Here is a 25,011-nt window from a genome sequence, read left to right as displayed (position 1 = left end):
TTTCTAAACCGTTGCTGTGGTAGAGAAAGATTTTTATTCTGGGGCTTCTTTTTTTTCCTATTCTTGCCGAGATGTGTGCAATGGTCAGATCCATCAGAGTCTGGGGTTTGGAACTTGAAGATCTTTTACGAATTACTACGTAGATTTGCTACATCGAGTGGATATATGGCCGAAGTGGTGACAAATGGCTCATGATGGTTCGTGATGGTTTTTCTCTTAGCCGTATGATGTTAATATACACGTCGTACTTGGGTGGAAAAATTTGTTAGCTGCTGAGCGATGTACATAGCTATGGAGTATGTGACATATATATACATAATCTGTCATGGCGGCCTGCACTTTTTTATGACAACCCGTTTCAGTCTATTCGGAATATACTTATGATGAAGCTTGTACAACTTTTCCTTGTGTACAAGCACAGTCAGGAAGGATTTGGTACCTAGCACTTACTCGTCGTCATCGGAAATGAACATTCTTTTTGGACAAATTGACGAAACTTGGATCTACACTTTGGGTCTGGCCGTCGGTGATGGAAGACCGGTAGGATACCTATTAGGACAGGATAGGATAGGATGGGATACAAGACAATAGGGTTAGAAAGGCATATGCCAATGCCAATGCCCGTGCCCAAAGCTTTCAATAAGCCCAAGAACTATGGAACTATGGAACTATGGCATAACTGTACTCACCAGACCTGACAGACTTGACTTACTTTACTTCCGACTTATACTTACTTGACACACTCACCACACCGACCGACCACGACCGACACGATTGAACGAACCCAAATTCAATATATTGGAAATTTGGGTTTCCACATTCACGTCCCCCCTTAACCCAATCTCTGGGGAAACCGGCGATTATACACATACCTAGCATCAATCAAATTCTGAAGTGTGTCTTCTGTGTGCCTGTTTCATTTCGCCTGGGTCTAGAGTATGTTTTAAACAATACGTGAAAGGACCCTTTGTTTTACAAGAGTCTCTAGACTCTCTAGACTCTTGCTTTTTCGCTGGCAAGTTGACTCGACTTGAAGATGTTCAAAAATCTTCTTTTTTCGTTTGATGCTCGTGAGGTAATGTAAGTTGAGCTCGTGATTCTCGTCGCCCAACCTTGAAACAAGCTCTCCCATTTTTTTTTTCTTTTTTTCCCTGGTATTCTCTTCTCTCCTGTCTTGTCTGAGTCGGACCAGTGGAATGGGGATTCACTATCTGACCGGCCGTTTCGTTCGTCGCTGCGGAAACCTGAGGGGGTAGGTGTAGTGGAGTGGAGATGGGATGGGATTAATTTTGCGTTGGAGGAACAACGATGATCTGATCGGACCCTGGATTCATCTATTTGATTTCCTCAAACCGGGAGAAGAAAAAATGTTGAGAAGAGAATTAATTCATGATCGAATGAACTGACTATAAGCTTGAATGGAATTGGAAATGCCTAAAAGGTAAAGGAAGAAGAGGAAGGGGTCAGTAAGGACTCGGAATATCAATCTGTAACTTTTGATGATCACCGTGTGTATCAAATTCGAGGGACGATCCTATTATCAAGGATAAGTAAGTAAAGTACGTGAAGATAGTATACTGTCATTATGCTATCATCTTGACTCGACAGAGTTATATTTTGAGAGTTTTTTTTGTTTTTGTTTTTCTTTCTTTCTTTCTAAAAGCTACGCATGATGTTTCGTGAATCCCGTCCGCTACATTCAAATGATTTTCATAGTATCTATCTATCGTGGACGAATGGAAAAAACCCCATTCGTGGTCTTTTGATAAGAAGAAAGTGCAAGTGCCACGATTGATATCATGATATGTATATGTATGATATCTATCTAGGTATATATATATGCATTATGGAAGGTGCATCTGCATCTGCGTCTGCATTGCATTGCATATTTTGGGAGGAGAAAAATTATTGATGCACGCGGCACGCGTGCATGGGGGGGATTATCGGTCGGTTAGGGAGGCATGAATCGCAAGTGTCGGTTGGTGAAGAAATGTATATAAAGTGGATGGATTGCATTTGCAGCTGCTTTTCAATAGAATCATGTATGTATGATGTATCATGCAATGAGATGGATGGATTAGGGGTGGAGGTGTTGTGAGATGGCAAGTGTCATGTCATGCCATGCCATGCCATGCAATGCAAAAGTACCCCGCATTGCTGCGTCGGTATGTGTTGACGAGAAAGAACGTGATGGCGAGAATTTTCTAAGGGTTGGAGATTGTGGATTGCGGGTGGGTAAGAGGATGAAGGATAGAGTTTGCGGATGTTGGTGGGTGGAGGATCAAGAATGGAGGATACGAATGGAGACGGGGAGATCGACCGGATGATCGTGGTGGAGGACTTGGACATGAACTTGAGGGGTGGCAATGTTGTGTTGTCGTTTTGATTATGGGGTTAAGATGTTATCATGGCGATAACCAATTGGTGCATGATAGGTGGTAGGTGTGCTCATCTATGAAAATCAATTTGCCTCCAGAGAGCTTTCTCCAGCCTACATCTCACATTACATCATTTTCAACCCGTTTGCCATGCGTTCGATCTTCCATTATGGATATTCACCGCCAGTTATGGTGATGGCGTCATGAGTTTGATGAATGGAATATCCATGAGAGGAAGGCTTTGTTCATTCTTTGTTCAAGTCGTCTGATTCTCCCTCTCGAATCTACACGTTGTCGAATACAAGAGGATACATCTTTCTATTAGGAATTTCTCCTCACTTGATATCCAATAATAGAAGGAAACATGCGAGAAATTCTGCAAAGTGGTGGATAGTCTTCTAAAGTCAACATATGCAATGCATCAGACACCGGTGCAACATCGGGCGTTCAACATCTCCATTGCTGACGGGAGGGGTAGAATTGATTGCTAACACTATTGTTGTTATCGTGATTGAGATTGGTATATTTTTGTTGTTATGGTTTAGTTTATGAGTAAATCTTCTTCTTTATGGATATTTGAGGCTTATTTACTTCTGTTGTTGTTATTGGCTCCCTCTATTTTGCAGTTTTTCCTTTCTAGAGTACTTGAAACTTCTGCTAAATCTCATGGATTGTGGCAAGAAAAGGTGAGATTGTTCCTGGGGAGTTGAAAATGGTTTATGAATGAAAACAAGATGTTTTACTTTAAGTTCCGGGGTTTTGGGATGGGCATGTTCCCTTGTGTTCGCGGGTGAAGTCTGTAAGTTTGTTCGCTGGTTATCTGAAGAAGTAGGAGTTTATATGATGAATTGTTGTGGAATTCTAGTGGGTGACTGTGAGAGGAGATAGTCAGGGAAAAGGAGAAGCGAGAGGATGGTGAAGAAGTTGGTTGTGCGAGGGAAAGAGCGAGGTTTAAGGGTGATGCGGGGCATAATTCACTTGTGTGCCCAAATACTTATGATTCCCCTTCTACTCTTCTTCTGGTCTTATTATATAAGATAACCTCTTGACTAATCATTCCAAGTGTGAATTGCATAAAATTATTGAAGATTTGAAGAAAAGGACACCAGGGTAATTGGATACAAAGTGTATGAGAAACTGGTACGAGTCTTGGGCGACTTTGATTTTATTATCCTCTATCCCTCGCCTCTCTCTTGTGATATTTTCTTTGTATTGTCTTGAATTTTTGTTGTGAGACGATTGTCAACTTTCAAGTGCTGTGAGTTGGTCAACACCATTGTCATCATCATTGCTGTCATCGTCAATTTCATTGTTATGTCTACTCTTCGGTTAAACCATTCGAGATTTCCGACGAAATACAGATAGATGGGATGTAACACGCAATATCAAAATTGTTTGCTAATGGATAAAAAGATAATGGATTTCTATAGGATTGAAAGATGAGCTACACTGCTCATAATGCGTGAGTGTGTTTCCTGGCGTCATCATGAAGATAGAGCTTTAAAGGGAAGAGGCATTTATATGACGATGGGTGACGGGAGAGGGGGGTGAAGGAGCGATCTTCAGCGACGAGTAAGTTAATATAATAAAAAAATATAAAGGGTAAGCATGCTGGTAAATGAGTAGGTATCAGGCACTTTGGAGCTGAATGAGAAGACTATTTGTTGGGTTACTGAGATTTTGGGGATAGCTCCTTAGACTGGTGGTTAGACAATCTAGTGATTTATGACGAGCGGGATAAAGACGTGGAAAATCTAGCGGATTAACGAAGGAACTTTATGGAAGGCAAATATTCCTGACAACGGTGGTGATTGGAGTGCAAAGATTGTAGTAAATCTGAAAGCGGAATCGGAAGCGGAAGAGCATTGAAAAGAATGACGCATACAGAGGGCCTCCTTCTTCCATGATAATGACTCTATACGGAACTGCTGGGAGTTTCTGCCGCCCTGTAACATAGGTAGGACTGTCGTTAATCTCGAATGCACAGATATTGCAAGCCAGAAAGTGGTTGAGATACTGTTCTGATGGTGTGAATGGGGAAAAGAAGAAATAAGTGATGGAAATTATTGATCTTTAGTTTTATTGTCAACCACCCCACACTTATCGTGCTTTTTAAATTATTGCTTGTTCTTATCAAGTGATTTAGACATCAAGACTTGAAGGCTTAAGGAATATGATAGGTTCAAGCCTTTGATATGGAAACGGGATATTGTCCACGTGGATGAATGCCATATGTATTTCTCTCCTTTTATCCTGTGTTTCGTCTCTAATTATCGTATAGATGGAGGTGGTAGAACCTAGCAGAGAATGTGCTATTAATAGGGAAAGGTGACGAAAGAGGAGAGGCAGAGGAATGATAGTGAGCAGGAGTGAGATCTAGTGAATAGAGAAGATTAGGAAAAAAGAACTATGCGGTAGTAGGTTCATCGTTTCATCCTCCCGACTTCACATTCTGGGGATAAAGGGTTTGTGGTAAAATTCGTCGTCTGGGGCTTTCATAATTTATCCAAGCGATACGTGCGAACAAATGAAGCTCGAAATGTGCTTTCTCTGTAGTGTAGACGAAACCTTTATGAGTAATGTGTCTCCGTTCATACTCTATGGTCGCTCAGACTTCGAGAGAAGATTCCGATTTGTTTCTTACCATGTCCGAGGTCCTTGCCGAAGTAGGGCTTCGCTGTCATTTTCCGCTTTTGAATTCTCTCTGTTGATTCTTGAATTTTTGGTTACATCTTCTTTTGTCCGGTCAGATACTGTGCTAAGTGGAGATCGAGATACCTTAATCTATTCACAACCAGCCTCGCCCACATTAACGATGTATCATGTAAGAATGTTGGCTCAATATGCTATGCTTGTCAGCGTTGCTAGACACTACTCCTCAGTCTGCTGTAGAGAGTGGAAAGAGGTCAGTGAAGCACTATAAAGTTCCTACTCCTTGTGTTTCAAATAGCAAACTGCACAATGGTTAGGGAGTAATTATGAGGTCTGCAACTGATGGTTGCTGATCAGGTTTAGTCGCGGGGATGTCTGTTTGTTTTTGAAGAAGGGATGAGCACGGGTTGGACGGGATTTGGGACGAGATATAATCACACAATTTATCTATCTACTACCGTCTATAAATCCCTTTTTGTTGTCATGAGTTATTATCACCTAGGCTCTCATTCTACTTCCATCTCATTTTCACTACAGTTTTTGGGTCCCAATTTTGCTCCCCATCCCATCCTTCCAATTTTCCTGAGAACGGAGTAGTGGTAATAATAATTGTGTCCCAAACTCACTCAACATTTGATCGTCGTTCATATCATCTTTATGTGTCTGAGTGAGATGAGAATAGTAGAAAACGCCGAGAATGATAAGAAGAGCTACTTATGTATTGCGCGAAAAGGGCTTTGGATTAGTGTTGGGCTAGTGGGTGAGGGTATGAGATGAGCTGAGGGGTTGTGCTTGTTGGCGGAAGACTGAGGGTGAACCATACAGGTATTGCAGGGGAAGGAGCGCGTGATAAATGGGGAATTTAAATGGATTCAATATGCTGCCTACTCTTTTCTCCATACCTTCCCTAGCCTGCATACGCTTTCTATAGAAGTTGCTCATTCTGCCAGCCTATTCCAAACCATTGAGAGCTCTTCCGTCTTAGCACATCTGATTTAGAACTTTGCGATGTTGGATCAGCGGTTGTCCTATAGTAATCTTGGATTATTTTTAATCGAATTCGGGGTTTAGGCTTTAAAATCTAGATCTCACGGTGTAAAATCTGCGGATCTAATTTACCCCGTTGTCCAATGTAACTTTTCAGTATCATTTTAGTTCTACATTCTTAGTAAGTCTGGTGCCATCTCACAAAGCGGTGATAGGAAGAGTCTGTACTTGACTTTACGCGAATTATTACCTCATAAGCCAATTTGTGGTTTGGGTGCAGGATATCCTCCTCGCCAGTCTTTTTACCTTTCCGGTTTGAAATGCCTACTTTCCTAGGTGCAGAAACAAGGAAGGGTGGAAGCCTATATACCGAGACCTCAAAAAAGATAGGAAAGAGGTACCATTTTTTAGAGGATTGACAGACGAGTGAATAGAGTTCTGTAAGGTCGACAATGCGAACTGAATGCAAGTGGATGACTTCATTCACTAGTAATACCTGAGCATTATTTCCACCCTCCAAAAGTCGGTAAAGTAAGTCTTTGTAGTATATGAGAGATCTATATTCTAGATATGGTGTATTAAACCGGAATCCATGACAAAGAAGATGAGAACACGCTTAAGTCAGTGCTGTAGTAGCTAGTCATTTGTCTTCGCTCCATATCCTGGCAGGTCTAGTCTTTCTGAGTAGAATGAAAACAAGACGAAATTAAAACGACTGATTTTTTAATTGTCAATTTTTGCATCTTGTTGTTATCTTCATTTCAATCAATCTCCTATTTCCCGCCCAAACATCAGTCAAATATCACGAATCCATGTCCTGGGCCCTGACAAAATCTTGTAACTCTAAAGAAAAATGAACTCCTCTATGTATAGCCTGGAAAATATTGGGTACGAACCCTCTACTTGAGAGGATTTCAGGAAAGGAGAGTGTTTTTATGTGGTGAGAGTCATGTTTAAATCTTGCCATTAACAAGTCTAATGATGCATAAAATATTGGGCAAATCATTGGACGAACTCAGCTTTGTCAAATCCAGTTTTGTGCAAGATTTCCGCAAAATATGTGTATAAATCAAATCAAAACGAATGCCCTCAGATCGATCAATACAGCTACTCCATGAACTTTCCCCCATTTTTCATTACTTAGTAGTAATATCACCTTAACCACGCGCCCCAAAACTATCTCCTCAGAGACCATAAAACCCTCGGATCATAAATCGGCAGCGCCTCGAACTCGCAATTAACCATCATCCTACAAACCATCACCACCTCCTTCTTTGCAAACTCCTCATCCCTCCGACATTCCCCCTCATTCTGATCCCACGTAATCGACGTGATCTCCGCACCATCCTCAGCACTCGGTTTTATAGAAAGTATAAAATGATCTTCTCCAGTCCAGCTGCGACTGATGTGGATATATATGATTCCATTCTCATCGGCTTCCTTAGGGGTGATTTCCCATCTGTGATTCATATCTGGCGCCTCGTAACCGGCTTTGAGTTTGATTAAGTCGGAGGAGTTGATGTGGATGTTCCACTGTGCTGTTGCTGGGTCTTCCATAATTTGTGTGATTTTCCTTAGGGGCTGTCCACTATGTTTCTTTGAATATCTATTGTGGTTTGGTATTTGGTGTCTGAGTATTACTAAAGTGGAATGCTTGGTTTTGACGGTGTTTAACTGTATCTGGAATTATTTAAATCGTTGATGGGATTAGTAGTTGCAGGGGAAAACACACGGAGACCTCTTTATATAACTTATGCCGACGCGCTTGTAATTAGTGCTTACTTTTATTTTCGAGATTTGTTTATGATTGATCAGCTTTGTCGGCTCTTTCGGTGTTGAAAAAAATGAGCTCGCTAAAGTTACACCCCTTAAGACCTCCGCTTGTGTCCGTACTGCGCTGCTTGTTAAATACTTAATATTAAGCTTACAAAATCTGGTTTTTGATAGATTGAAATTCTAAAGTTATTTAGAATTCACTAAGAAGTGTTTTGAGTGGAGTATGAAACTCGTATATTTGGTTAATAAAGGCCGATTGCTTGGATACAGTTGACGCCTACAGTTACATATCGCTTTGATTTAAGTTTCTAATCGCTGTAAATGATTGGGCCTTTTAATTCCATTCCATTTCGATATATATGGAATGTGAATAGATCTGTGTACCTGCCTGCAAAGTCGGCTCTAAAAACTCATGCTTTCGAATGATACGCCACTAGAGTCTCGCCAACTCGACTACCACACAACGAAATGGAAAAAGCAGGAGAATACCGGCAGGTTTTAGCCCTTTTAATTTTTCTGACTTGTTCTTGCCCATGTTAATTCATTCCCTCATACCCCCTTAAGATCTCACATTTTTCCGCACATAATTCGCGTCCGTCGTGCTTGAGTAGGAGCATTTCCAATGGTTCCGTTACGTGATTCATTTTGCATTGATTGAAACAAAAATGTTTAGTATGGTAAAAACATAGATTGATCCAAAACAATGGAGTTCGTGCCAAGAACTAATCGAGTTCCATACAAAATAGATTTCCTCGCCCAAATAGTCGCCCACTATGTCCAACTGTGCGAATTCCTACCCCGCAAGTATGTAAAACCACCCCGAATTATGTATTAGCCCATCAATTTTCAATAAAGCAACGTGAAAGGATAACATTTAAAAAAAAAAAGATGACTTCCAGTCCAAAGAAAACAACCCCTTTTGCCCCCCTCCAAACTGACTCCCATTCCTAGGAAAAATTAATTGTAAGAAAAAACCCCAATCCCAAGAAAAAACACCAACGAACCAATGTCAGCCAGATATCTTAAAACCCAAACTTTCCTTTAACCCTTTTATATATCCAAAACAAAAACACCGCCCAAGTTTCGCTTCCAACCTAGTAGTTTTGCATTGCCAGCCCTATTTTAACACACTGGCGTACCTACCGTCATCATATTTGAAAGGATTTTCATCAGAAGACGACGGAGGGGAGGAGTGACGACTACCGCTAGAGGCACGAGAGCCACGTTGGGAGGTGACTTCCGTGTCATCTAGGGGACCATTAGCAGAAGAGGCTCCAGAATGAGCCGAGGAAGGTCTGGATGAACTGGAATTTCCAGCATTGCGTTTGGTGGGGCGAGGATGATTCTGGCCTCTGGGCCTACCGCTAGATCGAATGGGCCTGGGGTTATTGGTAGCTGGGTTGTGGTTCATAGCCGGCTGCTGGTGATTTACTGGGTATGAAGAAGCTTGGCTTGCTTGGTGGGGATTGTTGGGGACTGATCTGGAAAGGTCTTGAGGTGCCCTGTTGGGATGGCCATGGCCGGTAGAGTGATCGGGTGTTGATGAATAACCTGTATCGTTAAGGGGGGCGTCAGGATTGCGAGCGTGTTGTTGAGTAGGATTGCTGGTATCTGATTCTTCATGAAACATCATTGAATTCTCAGCTTTTATAGGCCTGGATATCTTGACGGCTTGGGCGGCCCCGTGGGACTTTTTCTGTTCACCCTTTTTCTTATCAAAAATTCCCATGATAAACAACCAAGAAATTTAGATTGCTAGAAAGAAGAGGTGTTTTTGAGATGTCAAAGATGCCAATGAGTGAAGTATGGTAAGCTCAAGGATATATGTGTATGTAAATGGTTGATTGCTTCTGCTTTCCATTTCACATTCGAGGGGATCTCGAAGCTTAAGTAGACAGATTTTGAGCTTCACATGGTGATTCAAGAAGCCTGGATTCTATAAATAATCAAATAAATAGAATATCACATACTATTCACACAGGTAAACACAGTCATAAGGTGTTGAAGAGTCCCCGGAATGAGTACTAATACCTTGATTCCAAGCAATGTATTACTCATTAATAGTGCAAATTCACTCCAACGTAAACATTCGATGCTTCATTCTATTACATGATACATCGTTGATATTCCACTCCAGGTTGAATGACAAGCCATGTAATGTTCTAATCCAAGTTGGATAATGCACCGATGTGACCGAGATCACAGATAACAAATTATCAATTATTACAATCCACCTTGGACAACATGACCACATATTGTTCGAGGTCTAACAGAACGGTGAACAAGATGAAGGGCAAGCCGATAGTATGTTCAGCCCTACCAATGATACAATGTGTATATATAGGGTTCATAAATTGCTCACGGTTCACCAAGACTTTGAGCGGTAATTCCAGCAATGGAGTTTTAATTTACCCAGGATGAGACTTCATCGATGATTGGGACTATGTCACAAAAGCCCCGGAAAGCAACGAGGACAAAACAACCATATGCCTTGAAAATAGTTGAGAGAGTGACTGATATTAAACATGCTACATTTACATGGCCTCCTATGCGGTCTCGAGGCGGTTACTTCAAACCCACATTTAGCCCTAACGCGGGGGGTTACTACCCCACCTCCAACATAACCACAAATTATTTCCCAAGATAAGCAAGGAACTTACTTCTATTGTACACAGGACCACGATGTTTCGAGGAGTTGAAGCTGTCAATTGGGTGTCTCCTCTGAAATGCTTTCAATATTCATTGAATGATTGAATGGATGATCGGGCACCGAAGCAGTGAAGAGACCTCTATCGAAGATCAAAGAAAGGTATTGGTTGTGTGAGCAGAAGCATGTACCAACATGTCTTACCCTCCATACAGACTATACTGGCAATTGGTTTCATGAAAGAGGAAATATGTAGGCGACAGTCTGCCACTCATTATATGTATGTAAGTTGAGCCATTCGAATGCAGAAGTTGATGTGATAGAAACGCAATCGTTGCCAAACCCACCATTACTTGTGCGAAGATCCAAGAAAGCCGGTGTAGCCATTGTCAGAATACGATAATAACGGAATGGAAAAATGTTTGCGACGAGAAAATTCCTGGAGGTTCATCGAAACATTTATCGAATGGAAGGGACAATGGCAAATATGATCTTGTCGTGGTGGAAACCTTTTTTTTGTGGTTGCAGAAATTTATTGGCCTGATATTTGGGCTGTTGAGGTACTATATAAATTTAAATGTAACTTTCTTCTTCGCCTTCGGGCATTGTAAGTATTTACCGATTCTTTCGCAATCAACATCCAAACTAACAATTTCAATAGTGGTCAATTTGAAACGATACAGAGAAGATTAGCATGGCCCCTGCACTAAGGATGACACGCTCAATCAAAGAGAAGCTACCAATTTTTTTGCATTTTTTTTGACTGATTTAGCATCGCAATGGAGGAAGACAGTTGATGGGTGGTGTTCATATTTTTTTGCTATTTCATTTTCTTGAGGTCTCGAGCACCAGGTCTGGGTCTGATTAGGTAAGCGACTGAATTATGGATTTTAGAGCTCCGCAATTTTTGGAGTCAAAGCCTGGACTTTTTTGTCTATGATGTGTTTGTGAAGTCAAATTGTAGATATTCAGATTCTACTTCAATCTTCTTCATTCTATACTATGCCTCCAATAACCTTATGACAAAATACATAAGTTATAAATTCCACACTTTGTCCAAATTGAAATTGAACATTGAATCTCGTATCTATCAATAGAAGTAGTAAGATCCGCCGGCTGAGAGACCCACAATATCAAACGCGCTCAAACGCGCCGACCCCGCGACTTGGCGCTTGAGATTAATATAATATCAAATATTCTACAATTGTCGCATGGATGATTAAATCTCACAATTATTATATACAAGTGCAAGAACTTTCTTTTTTGCTGTCCCTCAAATTCATACTTTCTATAATAATGGATATTGATGAATTTCTCAACGATTCTTTCGAGGACGCATTGCGACCTCGAGATTCCAATACACCCGAAGCAGACCTACAGGCTTTAACAAGAGCTTGGATTAATGAGCGTGGAGCTCCAGAGATTCTACCGTTGGTCCTAACCTATTTCTCACCACCCTCGACGACCTCAAGCGTCCTACGATATCCTTATTTACAATCGGGACTGACATCTGCTGAGATAATAGATGGCCTCCCAATAACCTTGTCGAACGAGTGACGGAACGAATCAAAAAGCAAATCGAGAAGGTAGAGGAATTAACCGGAGACATGGATCCGAAGACCAATTTTGGTCTTATATGTTTACAGACGGAGTTGGAGAGGTGGAAGTATTTAATCAGAGGATTGGTCAGAGCTAGGATCGCAAAGGTATGTATGTTCCATAACGTGCACAGCGTGGATGCGCATTTGCTAACTTGCATATTGTAGATTGATGCGCATACTTTACACTATCTGAGTAACGAAGACCTCCGGTCCAGATTATCGGAGACCGAAATTGCGTATGCCACACGACATCAACAATTACTCCATACCCATTACTTGTCGAGTTTTTTGGGAAGTTTTCCGAGCACGTTGCAGAATTTGAACGATCAAGCCGGAGGTATTTCGATGATCAGTGGACCGGATGAAGATACAGCGGTATTTGCAAGAGGCACAGGAAGTTACGAAGAATTTAGTGGTGATGGTGGTAGCATATCTGTTTTGGGAAGAGGGAGAGATGGTGATGATATCAAAGATGTTGATAGAGGGGAAGTTGTGATTGCGAGATGGTCGGATATTAAAGAGCATGTTGAGAGGGGAGAAATGGAATTGGTCTGAATGAAAGCGCACTCGGAACAAAACACCACCCCACGATGTGGTTTTCGCCATCATCAATGATGATAAACGATAATGCTGCCAATAATGGCGCTTGTGGTGCGATCCACCCGCTCGAGTCTCCTCTTGTTTGGCGACTCTACTTGTGTCGCCGAGAAATGTTTTCTGTCGAACAATATCACGACTAGGGGCCTCATTGAAATTTACATCTATCGCGCATTGTCGCACTTTGTGGAAAGGTAATAGTGTATTAGCTGGATATCCATAATTTTGTACAAGAAGATACAAAAGGACATGGGGAAAATGCGAGGAAGAAAGAAATTTGGCACCTTTCCCAAAATCACCTCACTCGGCAAATGTGCAGCCCCATCTGGAGGGGTTTCCAGAGAACCTACTCGATCTAGAGTAGAATTATTTGAATTGATTCTTGATTCTGAGGTAGGCAATAAAAGCCGATTCCTGGGTATAGAGACTTCAATAAAAAATTGAAGTACTCGACAATGAGAGCTCTGGTTCACGTGCTTTGCTAGTGCTGACCTCGTGAGTGTTTGCACGTGAAATTCAGTTTCTTTTCCTCAATTATCCATGTACCGTGAGTTGTTTTGGTGTGTTGATTCAAGCGCGAAGTATATATTTGTATATGCATTCAAGGTTTGGTGGTTCTGGTCCAGGAGAAGAAAGAGAAACAAAAAGCACATGAAACCTTCGTTATCTAGATTCTCTACAGACGTGTTTGATTTTTGGTACCTCATGTCATACAGTTGGATATCAGAAGGTGATTTGTAGAAGAAATCAAAAATTGGCGCTACGGAATCTAAGAATCTTGGAATCTCCCTTACCTAAACAATCTTCCTTCCCAGTCTCCATATACCGAATATATATCTACAAAACGCAGAAAGTGTATATACCAGTTCTCGATAATAATGATGATTCCACAAAGACTTCTCAGCCCAGCTCCCGTGTACTTCGGGTTGACCAATTCAGGTCTTCGATTGCTCTAGTCAGAAGACTAGCACATCAGTAGAGCTATTTCAATCAAAACACGGGTGATGAATTCTTTCGAATTCGTTTTCGGGGAATGATATAGTCTTGGTTGCTTAGTCTCGTGGATTTTGACTTCATTTTCGTTTATCCAAAAGTAGGACCTTTTCCATTATTTGACTTTGCATGATTGCTCGATGGAAATGATGAGAGGGGGAAGAGTGAAATTGGGACTCTATGGCTAGGAAGCGGGTTAGTTCACTGTAAATAATTAGATGGAAGGGAGATTTTCGGAAGGGGTTATGTGATTAGAGAGTCAGGGAGTGAGGTACTGGAGACTGTTAGTGTGCATACTTAGTTCAGGAAGATGGGGGGCATACCATATTTTAAAGACCCATACTTCGCTGATTAGATTGATTTCAACTAAATGGATAATTTACTTGAGCTCCTACTATTGTTCTCACTACGAAAGCTGTTGTCTCGGCTCTTTAAAAACTTCATAAACTTATGTTGACACAATGCGGCTTCCCATTATTCTGAGCTCACCGAAGTATAAGAACACATCCTCTAAAGTCTTCATTGAATTTCGCTTACATCAACCAGACATAGATATTCCCGTGCTTGTAACCCACGAATCGTCATATTGAGATTTCAAAATCCTCACTATAACCACCTCCAACGCAATGAAGACAGTACTAAGGCTAGAGCAGTCCACGATTGGGAGTGGCATCCGAGGCATCCGCTCTTCCAAATTCATCTTCCAGCGAGCGAGATTGACGGTTCTCTTCCTCAAATGGACCCAAGGGCGTCAGGAGAACGGTGTGGTTTGTATTAACAAACATTCCGAATGTGTTTCATGGATGATATGAAAGATAGATGCATTGCCTCGTCCGAGCAAGGCTAATAGCCATAATTACTCAACAATGTAGTTCTCTTACAACCATACTTCGACTAAGACTGGTCACCAATGATTGTAATGATGCATAAATGTCTAACCAGCAGCTAGCTGATGAAAAGAGAAATAAAGGAAACGCAAAAAGCGCCAGACTGAAGACACTGATAAACTGAGCGATGGACATGTATATAAAATGAATACTCAAATCTTTTTAGGCGAGATAATTCATGATTGAGATAATTGTCTTGGATGCTTTAATCTCTATTGAGCAATTGGCGGACGAGAATTTATGGAAGCTATCGTCCCTGTTGCTGTTTGGTCGACGAAGGCCAGAAACAGGTCACATGATTCTGCATAATTTCTAGTGAAACATCAAAGAATGAATGCGTTGCTGGCGTGATATATACATGCTTCATTCAGGAGACGAAGCTTCAGAGACACTGGTCATGTCATTTCTCCATGTACAAACAGTACGTGAGTAAAGGGACCCTGGTATTAAATAAATTGGATATCACAATACCATGGTGAATATCTCGTTTCGATTCCATGACTCGAGCTCACCTCACATTGGATAGTTGTGAGTTCATACCTCAATCGGCAACAACGACAATGGACAGCAACTAGAGTTCGCAACCTTATTAGCGATTCTGGCCAATCACCCAACACAATCATGACTTCGCCAAGCATTTCAACAATCGGTCGATGCTACCAACACGCGATGGCCCATAGCGTTTTGATACGACAGGAAAGATCCCAAGATCCATAAATTGAGGGAATTATCATAGCTGGATACATGAGTTTGAACCTTAAAAAGCCAATTGAATACGCGTTTCAATTGCCCAATCACACCATCGAATGATCTCAAATTATGGTATGATTGGGTGGGTCTGGTATCGTCATGTCGTCAAGTCGGCAGTAGTCGTCCATGATATTCATTTTTGGCTGTTCTGAAGTATGCATAGAGTAAAGATTGTCCGTCTTTGCTGATGCTTCGATGCTTGATGACATATTGTCAAAGGGCTGGAATGCTTGTCGCTGTCGCGTGTGACATGTATCTAGGGGAAAAGAAAAGGAAGGGCAGAGAGAGGAGAAGGAGAACAAGAAGGGAGCAGGGGGGATGTTCCCCGCATTGTCCGATCCAGACACTAAGCCTGAAAGGGAAAAGTGCATTGTCCTCCTCATAGCTACCCCGCATTTCAATCCAACACGTGAGGAATATGGTGATCTTTTGCTTGCTCGTACGACTTGACCTTGTTTTCCATACTTTATAACCTCTTCTCCCCCCTCCCCTCATCTGCAATCCATCTAATCTCAATCCTATACTTTCATCAACAAGTCAATCATCTTCTGCAAATTTTCATCCACAACTTCAACAGCTCGATCAATTCAACATCATATCGTTTTGATATACCTCTTCAGTCGCAATCATGTCAACTCCAGAAATTCCTATCATCAAAGTGTTATTCACACTTCATGCTGGCATGGATGCTTTGGATTTCATCGGTCCCCTTGAAGTCCTCAGCCGTGCTCAGCATGATGTCAATGATCCAAGTAAGTTCAATCGATTCACTCTTATGATAACTGAATATACTTGAGGTCGAGTGCATACCTCTTTGTGTGCTTCTCATATCTGCTTTTCACCACCTCCGTTTGTTCAATTGCTAACCTCCAACTCTATCATTATAGAATCCAAGGCATTCGATTGCAAGTTCGTTGCTGCCGAGGAATTTACTATCTCCAACCAAGGAGCTGCATTCCGTGCTCACTTCAATTACAAAGATGCCTATGCCACTCTTTCACAATACGACATCCTCATCGTTCCAGGTGGTGGATCTGATCAAGTCCTCAAGAACAAAGCTGAACCGCTTGGTCTCGTCAGAGCTTTCTCTGATTTGCAGAAGAAACATCCTGAGAAGGAACGCACACTTCTCTCCATCTGTACTGGTTCTCTCTTCCTTGCTCAACAAGGTATCCTTCACGGTCTTTCAGCTACCACCCACCCAGACTACTTTGCCAAATTCGAGAATATCAATAGTGAAGCCGCACAAAGAGACTTAGCAGAACGTTGTGATGTTGTTGAGGAAAGATACGTGGTGAATAATCTTCGATTTGATATTGATTCCCCAGAAGAGAGTCAATATGTTCGTCGCAAGTCTGATGCTAGACGTCCATCAAATGCTCGTAAGGGTTCCAATGCTTGGAAGGAATCAAACATTCGTCGTGAAAGTAATGCTCGCAGAGCTTCTTTACGTCTTGGTGGTCTTCGAGTCATCACCACTGGAGCCATTACCTGTGGACTTGATGCTAGTTTGTATCTTGTCAGCGTTATGGTGAATGAAGAGACTGCTGGTGAGATTGCTAAGTTTATGGAGTATGAATGGAAGAAGGGTATTGTTGTTGATGGAATTGACATCTAAGGCGTTTTGGAGTTGGAATGAAAGAATGTATTCTTCAATAAAGCATAGAATGCAATGGCTAGATAAATAGCTTCGGGTGGGAACTGGGAACGGAATGGATGGACGGACGGATATGGGTTATGACGATATGATATTTCAATGGATACTTAGCTTAGCTATATTTACAATCTCAACTTTTTTTTTGCTCTATTCTATTATACTGTCTCAAGACGATATCATCGTTGTTAGCATTTTATCATGAGATTAGATTCACTCCCATCATAAAATCTTCCTTTGTATCGCCTATGATCCCTCACTTCTCAAAATTTGATGGCCCAGTCAGACTTCGACATTACGCAATCGATTACATTGTATCATCCGTGACTTCTATGACTATTGGATTAATGAAATGACGCCTCATAATCTCACCACAGCTTCACTACACCATACTATATTCTCAACTCATATCTACTAGATATTCAACAGCATCATTCTACGCGATATGGTATGATATATATATTGGTACTTATTATGGGAATGGTTGGAGTTGGAGTTGGAGAGTATTGTATCTTATTTGGAATGGAATGGAATAGATTGGATGTTTGGATTGTTTCTAGGTAGTTAGTGAGGATTTGAGTCGACTTGATTTGACTAAACAATCTTGTATGGGTCTTTTTATTTGGATTTGATGTGTGTGTGTGGATGGTGGTGGTGTGGGATGGAGGGGATGGAGGAGATGGATGGGATTGAGTGTGTAGGTATGAATGAGTAAGGGCATCGGGAACGGGAATTATTTTGAATCGTCGCGCTTACCTAGATTGCCCATGCTTCAAATTTTGGTTTGGCGACTCTACAGATCTATGTAGTCGATGCATTTATTTTGGTTTCTTTGTGGTTTGTGGTTGGTTCTTCGATAATTTACTTTTCATAGTGTTATTTATTTTTGGACATTGTTGTGTTATTTTTGATTCTTTGATTCTCTCTAATAATTATATATGAGACATTAGAAATTAGACATTAGACTTTAAACATTAAACATTACATTAGATGAAGATGAATCCGGAGAAACTCTTCTCGCGTACATGTATGTATGTATGTATGTATGTATGTATATACACATACATATGTTAATTGTACCCAAAACTTCCAAACTTTCCAAACTTTCCAAATTCCCAGAAACCTTTTTGAAATCAAACCTGATCCCAATCTTCATCCGAACTACCCCCTTTCTCCTCCCCCTCAACCGTATCCTTGAGTGTGTCCGTAATATCTTCCATAACACCATCTTTTCCCTGTTCAAGATCTTCTATGGCGCCATTTTCCTCCCTTTCGAGATCTTCGAGAATTTTGTATCTTTCTCGAATGAGATAGAAATGCATAGCAAGGTCAACAGATCTATTGGGGTGACGCTCTCTTTCTCTTATCATCGTCTCGATTTTGGTTAATGGATCGGTTTCTGGGGTTTTGTCGGCGTCGTCCTTCGTTTCCACGACTTGTTGTTTGGATTTCGTCTCTTGAGTCTCAATTTCGGCCAATGGATCGGTTTCGCGTTTCTTATCTCCACCCTTGGTTCCTACAATCTCTTGGTTGATTCCCGTCTCTGTAGTCTCAGCTTCTGTTTGCGAGGAGCGCTCTACCGTAGGGACAGTATTTGTGACTTCCTCCTTCATCTCATCTTGAACTTCTTCATTTATTGCCACCTCTTCCATATTAGACCCCACATTTTTCAATCTCTCTTCCCAAAACTCATCAAGCTCCCTTTTCTCTTGTTCTCTTCTCAATTCCTCTTTCACTCCATTCTTAATATCCTTTCTAATCTCGGATTCTCTGCTATGCTTCTTATCTTCTAAATTTTGAAACCCCCCCGCCAAATAATTCTCCAAGCTCAGTATATCTGCCCTGAACTCCTCGAGATTATCTTTGGCTGCTTCCTCAAGATTGCTGATTTCATCTACCAAGAGGTCTTCCACCTCATTTATCTTGTTATCGAGGCAATCGAATCTCTTGAGCTCCTCTTTTGTCTTTACTGCTTCATTTGTGAAATTTTCAATACACACATCGATTGCCTCATGACTACGATCATTTTCTTCTAATCTCCCTAAAACCTCTTCCATTTTTGCTTCTTGGGTCATGATTCTTGTTGTCAAGATATCAGTTTGTCTTTGGCGATCCTCCTCAATCGCCTGTGCTCTATTTTTAGCTCCTTCGTCTTTAACTGTCGATTTGGCTTGTAGGACATCAATTTGTGACTGGAGCGACTCCATAACTAGTTCCATACGGTTTACCCGTTCCTGCTCGTTTTCCAATGCGCTTTTAGTTTTGGCAATTTCCACGTGCATGTTGAAAAGTGTGCTAAAATTATCGCATTGGTCCCCTTGTGTCAATTTCTCAGAAGGTTCGATTTTTGTGGATCTCGCTTCTTTAGCTTCGCTCGTCTCGCTTTCTGCTTTCGTAACTTTAGTGGACTTGATAGATGTGGTCAATTTGGTAGTTTTTGTTTTCGCTTTTGTGTCTTCTTTCGTCTCCGCTTGCAAGGTAACTTCATGCTCGGTTTTGTTACGTCTTCCATCCCAGATTCTCAACACAAATGGCATGAAACTCATACTAAATGCAAATAAGAATAGCAAGATAGCCCAAGATTGACGACGACCTTGGTACGATAATAACTCCTCTTTAGTAAAAGAAGCGCGTGAAGAGTTCCATAAATGACCTGGAGGATTGAAATATCTGAAGAGGGTAGAGCCGGTTCCCTGGTTAACGGCGCTGAGTATCGCAGCCATGAAGAGGATAATACCAATTGCCTGGCTGACGGGGCTGAGTATCGCAGCCATGATGCTTGTCGATCTGACCATGGTGACAATCTTGGGTGTTGAAGTTACTGGAATTGAGAATGGTGTGATGTGATGTGAATGGACTTTTGATTTAAAAACCGAAGTCTTGAAGTTGATAATAGTATGAGTTAGAGAAGCGAGCTTGAAATGATGAACTGTTCTCCTGGACTGAGTGATGATTGTAAAGAAGAAAGAAAAGCCAGATTAAAATTGAGGAAAACTTCAAGTATATATGTGTAATTCTCTAACAGAAGCCTAGTGTTAAAACCATGGCCATTTCGATAGCTTTAGCTTCCAAGTAAACTCGATTGAGGAGAGATCACCCCTCAGCGATACTAAGATGAAGAAAAACGTTAACTAGATATAGAGGTCTTGATCTAGTGGTATACCAAACGATGAAAAATCGGAAGAAAGTCATACTATAAAATTTTCAATGCTCTGAATAGGTATAGTCTATGAAAAAGATCGACGAACGTTGAGGAGAGTGCTGTCACTTTGGCAACTCCCAACGGTTTTGTGGGGTGGGCTAAACTTTATTTGGTCAATTGGCACTAATGGATTAAAATATCGAATAAATTCGAAGGTCACATATCACATCATGGAAATCGAAAATTCATTTAGATAGGCGTAAAGAGGGCGCTGTTATCATGACAGTACGAAGTGAAGGTATGCAGATCCCACAAACCTTCTACCTGATATGCGAATCCCCACCATCAGGCTCGCAAGCTCAGCGTACACTTTGATCCCATTGAACTTTCCTCGTACTCCTAGAAAACTTCTATTGGGTGGTGTGTGTCCGATGCTGGAAGTAATGTCGACATAGAAGGATGACTAATTTCAATGAAGTCTCTTGGCAGTTAAAAAAACTTAAGAAACTATAATTGGTCCCAAACTAAGATGAAACGCAGTTTAGCTAATTATACAAACAAGGCAAACAGATCAACGAGAAGAGGGCAAAGTATTTGCTCCTTCGTCACCTTCTTGAACATTCATTGCCGATCATACTGATCATAGTAAAAGTAGCGCATTCGACACTCGAAATAGGAAAAGTTCAGTTTTCAGGAAAATAGTGATAGTGTGCAAGTCTTCGGAACAAGTAGTCCTCTGTAACTCCAGTCATAAATCATGTGACTATTCCTAATTATGTGAAATTGTCAGAAATGACTAAGTAGATATACATGCGCAAGTAGATGAGAATATTGATTATTGATGTTAATGCTCAATGTCACAAAGGGTTTCATTGTCAGGTTCTCTAGATATCTACATAAGTAAGTGGCAGCTTGTGAAGAATGAATGAAAAATGGGAGCTGAAGATGAAATAGGAAGGAGCCAAAGCAACGACAGCCTGTACTTTTGACTCTCATTCAAATCGGCAGTTGGTTATGTATTCACATTTCAACTTCGAATATAACACACAATCCGATATTTAATGGCCAACATGCCTTTTTTTGTACTTTGTGCGATTGAGTTGTAGGTTGAATGGGCACTTCGACCTCGATCCCATCAAGACTTTCAGAAGTAATGATAAGTATGACACGCCTATATTTGAGACCTCAAGTTCCAACGAGGATGATCATGGCTCGCTCTGATTCAACTTTAGTATCTTCTCGACCAATGTAGACTTCTTGTTTGAAGGAGATGAGTCGAAAATCAAGATAATCACTTCTGTCTCGACGATTTAGCATCAAAGAAAACACTTGACCGCTCTCCCAGGATCGTCTCTTCCGTCACATTAACGAAGTCACCAAAACTTTCTATATCGAGCAAATCAATCAAAGTATGCTGACGATGATATCAACTTCGCCCGGATCCCTGCGGAATTCGATAAAGAAGAACAATCACGCTATGCCTGTCGTGAAGTGGATATAGGGGAACCATTTGCCGCCCATAAATCAACAGGCTACAAGTGCCGAGCGAAATAAAGTTCTAATCATCTGGGCTCACGGCTCAAACTACTTTTCGAATGATCATGATCCAGTCTTTACTTATAACTCCCAAAGAAACAAAATCCATATCCACGTTCTGCTCCCCGATTCATATACCAGATCTTTGTCCTGCCAAAACTACCTCGCTATTTTGGGCTCTCAAACTTCACTCTAAAATTCCCCGGTGTTTCGAGTCCGCTGACGCCAAAAAGGGCACTCGGTGAACATACAAAGCTCGAAATTTTTGATCATCAGAGCATTAACACATAAAGTGGATTGAATCAGTTTCTGCGATAAAATAGAAGCGCGATTATATACGAGCTTCTTAAAAGATAATAAAATAGTTCGAAGGAGAAGCGACTGATGAAGCTGGTAATGATATGAGCCATTGCCTACGCAATTCACAATGACACGGGATTTAAGAGTATAGCTGGATCGGCAGACCGACTCTCTTGAATGAAGGGTCTTGAATATTGAATATAGTGAAGCTCCCGTGGAAATACTGGTAATGTGTCTCAAAATCCAAAAGAATTCAAGCCATTGTCATAGTTTCTAATCAAGTAGTTTTTTCTATAAGATTCCAAACTTTTGAGCTCTCGCTCACCCATCGGCTTGAGTTCAACAATCTGCTTCTGCGGACCAAGCGTAGGAAGATAGTACACAGCCACCTATGAAACCAAGCTTTACATTTAGTCAGAGGAAGGGGTAATAACGAACTGATTGAGGATGGAGAGATTTTCTTCGTCGAATTCTACATAAAGCATTTTACGAACTTATCTCACCCATCGAGTCATGCTCAGAGTTCCCGAAACAAATCTTCACCTTGAACCCGTCGTCCAGGCCTAATCAGCCAAATTCACGCGACCATTGCCAGATACCCCTTCGCAGAATGCGCCACTGGTCAAGAAGCCCTTGTAGTCTCAATCTCTTTCTAAGGATAGCAGGTCTGCACTCGGAAGAATGAAATGGGGACGAAGATTCAATATTCCAGCACGTTTAGTCGAATTGAAGGCGTCCAGATTTGGCATCACTCCGCGGAATGAAGTCTGTACCCCGTGATAGGGTATTTGGGTGCCTCGATACCATATATCAAAGCTTCCTGAAATCAAAACAGACATGAGAAGAAGATGGACCAACTGAAGAATTGCTTCGGCAGAGAGACTTTGTTCGCCTATCCATTCATCATATCCGTAATCTAGAAAGATGGTGACAAAAAAGAAGGTTCAATAGATGATCCTCTGCTGAGCTCAGTATGCTCTGCAACTTGATACGCTCATCTCAAGGTACTTTCCTTTCCCTAAAGAACTTGCTTGATATGTCTGACCAGAGAGCATTACATCAAACAACACTCCTAATCGGATGTTCTGTTTTTAGAGCTGCGTGCTACCAGTACGCGAGATGCACATCTACTCCATCAACGATATCAATAATTGAATTTTAGAGAGTATCTTGTATAAATAATTTCATTTCATTTCATTTCATTTCATTAATATGTCATTAAAGCACCCAAGCCAATCCATCCGGCCGACTCCGTATCCCAGATCGCCATCTCCCCATCCTTATTCAACTCTTTTTTACCTAACACCGTCTAATCTAATGTCCTCCTGTAGTGGGCAACCCCAATGCTACCTTGAAACTATCATAAATCAACCATTGGAATGCTGTCAAAGTTCCAATCATTACAATTCTGACAGGCAAACCATTCCAAAGACCTCCAAATCCAATGTTTCCGTAGATTCTCGTCATAGCCTTTCCAGCTCCCTCTCCAGCTTTTCTATCACTGTTAAGTTTCGAGACCATAACATCTGCTGGGTGAGAGATAACAGCACAACCAATACCAGCGATATAACCACCAAGGAAAGAAACCCCGGTTTGTTGGAGACCAGAATAAGAGGACTTTGGCTTCCCCAAGTAAGCGTAGATTTTATTGACGGTGGTTTCGAAGGTTGCGAATTTCACCATTGTGTAAGGAATTTGTCGCCCCCAGAGAGGATAGAGTCCCTTGTAAAGTCTGTTTTAGGAGCAGTTAGCATACATTCCCGAATTCTAGGAGATCTATCGCAAGAGAAGAGCAAACTCACCCTCCGTAGCCCTCCTCTTTAATAACCTTTGACATTCCCTCCCTCAAACTGTTTGCAAAAGGCGGCAAAGTAGTTTGCATCCTGACCTTGATAGCCTCAAATGGGCAAAGTGCCATGTCGGCCAAAAACTCTGCACTAGCACTAGCACCCAAGAAAATTGCCGTTTGATTTGCATGTGGGAATAATTTCTCGCCATATAAATATTTGAACACTTCATAGAAACCGTATTTTCCACCGCCCTGGAAACAGTATCCGACGAATGTGGGAGACCATCCGAAGAAGACTCCGCGAAGACCTTCGGCCCGGTAAATTTTGGACCAGGCGTTAAGGTTGGAGGTATAGAGCTTCGAGTCGACTTGACGACGACATTTTACAAGATCGAGCGGAGTGACGGCGGTATGGGTTGGACCACAGGCTGAAAGGAAGAGACTGTTAGTTGCGGTATTGCGGATAGACCACGGTCAATGGAGGGGTAAACAAGAGGGGTCATACCAATTATACCACCAAGTCCACAAGCTGCGAAGTACTTTCCACTGTATAGCTCGATCTTAGGTTGTGGAAGAGCTTTTTCGAGAGAAGGCATCTTGAGAGAAATCAATTGGTTGGTCTGGGGAGAATTGGTTCTGGCTTGGGGATATTTGTGTAGATATTGGATGGAATCCCTTATCGCAGCTGCCCTTTGACTTGTGAATTGACAATAACCTCACAATCGTAAGAAGTCTGTGTACGAATGAAGTATAGAAGACTGGACGAGAGCAAAGTATTAAACACCAGAGAAGTGAGCAGAAACTTGGAAAAAGGCACAATAAATTTGTGGTTCTTAAAAGGTTATTTTGGTAGTAGAGACGTCAAGTCAAAGGGTGGTGCCGATGTTCCTTGATAAGCTTTCGTCCTTGTGTTGGTTTTGGTTCTTCCCGAAATTCTAGCCCAATCTGCTCGCACAGGGGTAGCTATCAATTGAGGGATGACGTCATTGGAGGGTAGAGCGGATGTCGGAGTTAACTCGTCTTGTGCATTAGATTCTTGTGCATACACGAGTAGGAATCTCGGGAGCGTAGGACGGGAAGACGGTGCATTGTAGTTGTTGGAAACTGCATAACACATTTGTACACATGTGTATCGAGGGCATGGCAAAATGGAGGTTTCGACCGTCTATTGATGATCAGAGATGGTAGTGATGGAAGACGGCGGGGGGAGGGGGGAATGATCTACGGTCACGTGTAGACTACTTCCGGCTTGGCCGGTCCGAGCTTCTACTACTTTATCTTGGGAGGGTTTCCAAGCTTCACTTCACCTGATATCAATTGGA

The 25,011-nt window shown here is 41.6% G+C and overlaps 6 protein-coding genes across 6 annotated transcripts; 3 read left to right on the top strand and 3 right to left on the bottom strand.

Annotated features, from left to right (window-relative positions):
* Positions 1–8,345: 8,345 nt before the first annotated feature.
* BCIN_07g02400 (hypothetical protein) lies at positions 8,346–9,652 on the bottom strand. Its single transcript, XM_024693921.1, has one exon. It carries the CDS (start codon positions 9,520–9,522, stop codon positions 8,911–8,913), a length of 612 nt encoding a protein of 203 aa, XP_024549710.1. The 5' UTR covers positions 9,523–9,652; the 3' UTR covers positions 8,346–8,910.
* A 644-nt stretch (positions 9,653–10,296) lies between these two features.
* Positions 10,297–11,472, top strand: BCIN_07g02390 (hypothetical protein). The gene is made up of 3 exons (XM_001558654.2): positions 10,297–10,720; positions 10,764–11,047; positions 11,102–11,472. The coding sequence occupies exons 1-3, from the start codon at positions 10,626–10,628 to the stop codon at positions 11,131–11,133; spliced, it is 411 nt and encodes a 136-aa protein (XP_001558704.2). The 5' UTR covers positions 10,297–10,625; the 3' UTR covers positions 11,134–11,472.
* Positions 11,473–11,607: 135 nt separating this feature from the next.
* BCIN_07g02380 (hypothetical protein) lies at positions 11,608–13,110 on the top strand. Its single transcript, XM_001558655.2, has 3 exons — positions 11,608–11,870; positions 11,966–12,146; positions 12,207–13,110. The coding sequence occupies exons 1-3, from the start codon at positions 11,656–11,658 to the stop codon at positions 12,594–12,596; spliced, it is 786 nt and encodes a 261-aa protein (XP_001558705.2). The 5' UTR covers positions 11,608–11,655; the 3' UTR covers positions 12,597–13,110.
* Positions 13,111–15,716: 2,606 nt separating this feature from the next.
* BCIN_07g02370 (hypothetical protein) lies at positions 15,717–17,171 on the top strand. The gene is made up of 2 exons (XM_001558657.2): positions 15,717–16,020; positions 16,156–17,171. The coding sequence occupies exons 1-2, from the start codon at positions 15,897–15,899 to the stop codon at positions 16,884–16,886; spliced, it is 855 nt and encodes a 284-aa protein (XP_001558707.1). The 5' UTR covers positions 15,717–15,896; the 3' UTR covers positions 16,887–17,171.
* Positions 17,172–17,838: 667 nt separating this feature from the next.
* BCIN_07g02360 (hypothetical protein) lies at positions 17,839–20,068 on the bottom strand. The gene has a single exon (XM_001558658.2). The coding sequence runs from the start codon at positions 19,715–19,717 to the stop codon at positions 18,056–18,058; it is 1,662 nt and encodes a 553-aa protein (XP_001558708.1). The 5' UTR covers positions 19,718–20,068; the 3' UTR covers positions 17,839–18,055.
* Positions 20,069–23,071: 3,003 nt separating this feature from the next.
* BCIN_07g02350 (hypothetical protein) lies at positions 23,072–24,866 on the bottom strand. The gene is made up of 3 exons (XM_001558660.2): positions 24,195–24,866; positions 23,703–24,117; positions 23,072–23,632 (listed from the first exon to the last, which is right to left on the bottom strand). The coding sequence occupies exons 1-3, from the start codon at positions 24,283–24,285 to the stop codon at positions 23,215–23,217; spliced, it is 924 nt and encodes a 307-aa protein (XP_001558710.1). The 5' UTR covers positions 24,286–24,866; the 3' UTR covers positions 23,072–23,214.
* Positions 24,867–25,011: the final 145 nt, after the last annotated feature.

Source organism: Botrytis cinerea, chromosome 7 (assembly GCF_000143535.2).
Source record: "Botrytis cinerea B05.10 chromosome 7, complete sequence".
NCBI classification, from domain to species: Eukaryota; Fungi; Ascomycota; class Leotiomycetes; order Helotiales; family Sclerotiniaceae; genus Botrytis; species Botrytis cinerea.
This window is presented reverse-complemented; position numbering and strand designations above follow the sequence as displayed.

Excerpts from the sequence above, each read along its gene's own strand:
- BCIN_07g02400 (XM_024693921.1), bottom strand. The coding sequence starts at position 9,522 with ATGGGAATTTTTGATAAGAAAAAGGGTGAACAGAAAAAGTCCCACGGG.
- BCIN_07g02390 (XM_001558654.2), top strand. The coding sequence starts at position 10,626 with ATGTACCAACATGTCTTACCCTCCATACAGACTATACTGGCAATTGGT. Across the intron at positions 10,721-10,763 it reads CAGTCTGCCACTCATTATAT|AAACGCAATCGTTGCCAAAC; the intron begins GTATGTAAGTTG and ends TTGATGTGATAG. Across the intron at positions 11,048-11,101 it reads CTTCTTCGCCTTCGGGCATT|TGGTCAATTTGAAACGATAC; the intron begins GTAAGTATTTAC and ends CAATTTCAATAG.
- BCIN_07g02380 (XM_001558655.2), top strand. The coding sequence starts at position 11,656 with ATGATTAAATCTCACAATTATTATATACAAGTGCAAGAACTTTCTTTT. Across the intron at positions 11,871-11,965 it reads GGAGCTCCAGAGATTCTACC|ATGGCCTCCCAATAACCTTG; the intron begins GTTGGTCCTAAC and ends CTGAGATAATAG. Across the intron at positions 12,147-12,206 it reads TCAGAGCTAGGATCGCAAAG|ATTGATGCGCATACTTTACA; the intron begins GTATGTATGTTC and ends TGCATATTGTAG.
- BCIN_07g02370 (XM_001558657.2), top strand. The coding sequence starts at position 15,897 with ATGTCAACTCCAGAAATTCCTATCATCAAAGTGTTATTCACACTTCAT. Across the intron at positions 16,021-16,155 it reads GCATGATGTCAATGATCCAA|AATCCAAGGCATTCGATTGC; the intron begins GTAAGTTCAATC and ends CTATCATTATAG.
- BCIN_07g02360 (XM_001558658.2), bottom strand. The coding sequence starts at position 19,717 with ATGGTCAGATCGACAAGCATCATGGCTGCGATACTCAGCCCCGTCAGC.
- BCIN_07g02350 (XM_001558660.2), bottom strand. The coding sequence starts at position 24,285 with ATGCCTTCTCTCGAAAAAGCTCTTCCACAACCTAAGATCGAGCTATAC. Across the intron at positions 24,118-24,194 it reads TGGACTTGGTGGTATAATTG|CCTGTGGTCCAACCCATACC; the intron begins GTATGACCCCTC and ends TCTTCCTTTCAG. Across the intron at positions 23,633-23,702 it reads AAAGAGGAGGGCTACGGAGG|ACTTTACAAGGGACTCTATC; the intron begins GTGAGTTTGCTC and ends CTCCTAAAACAG.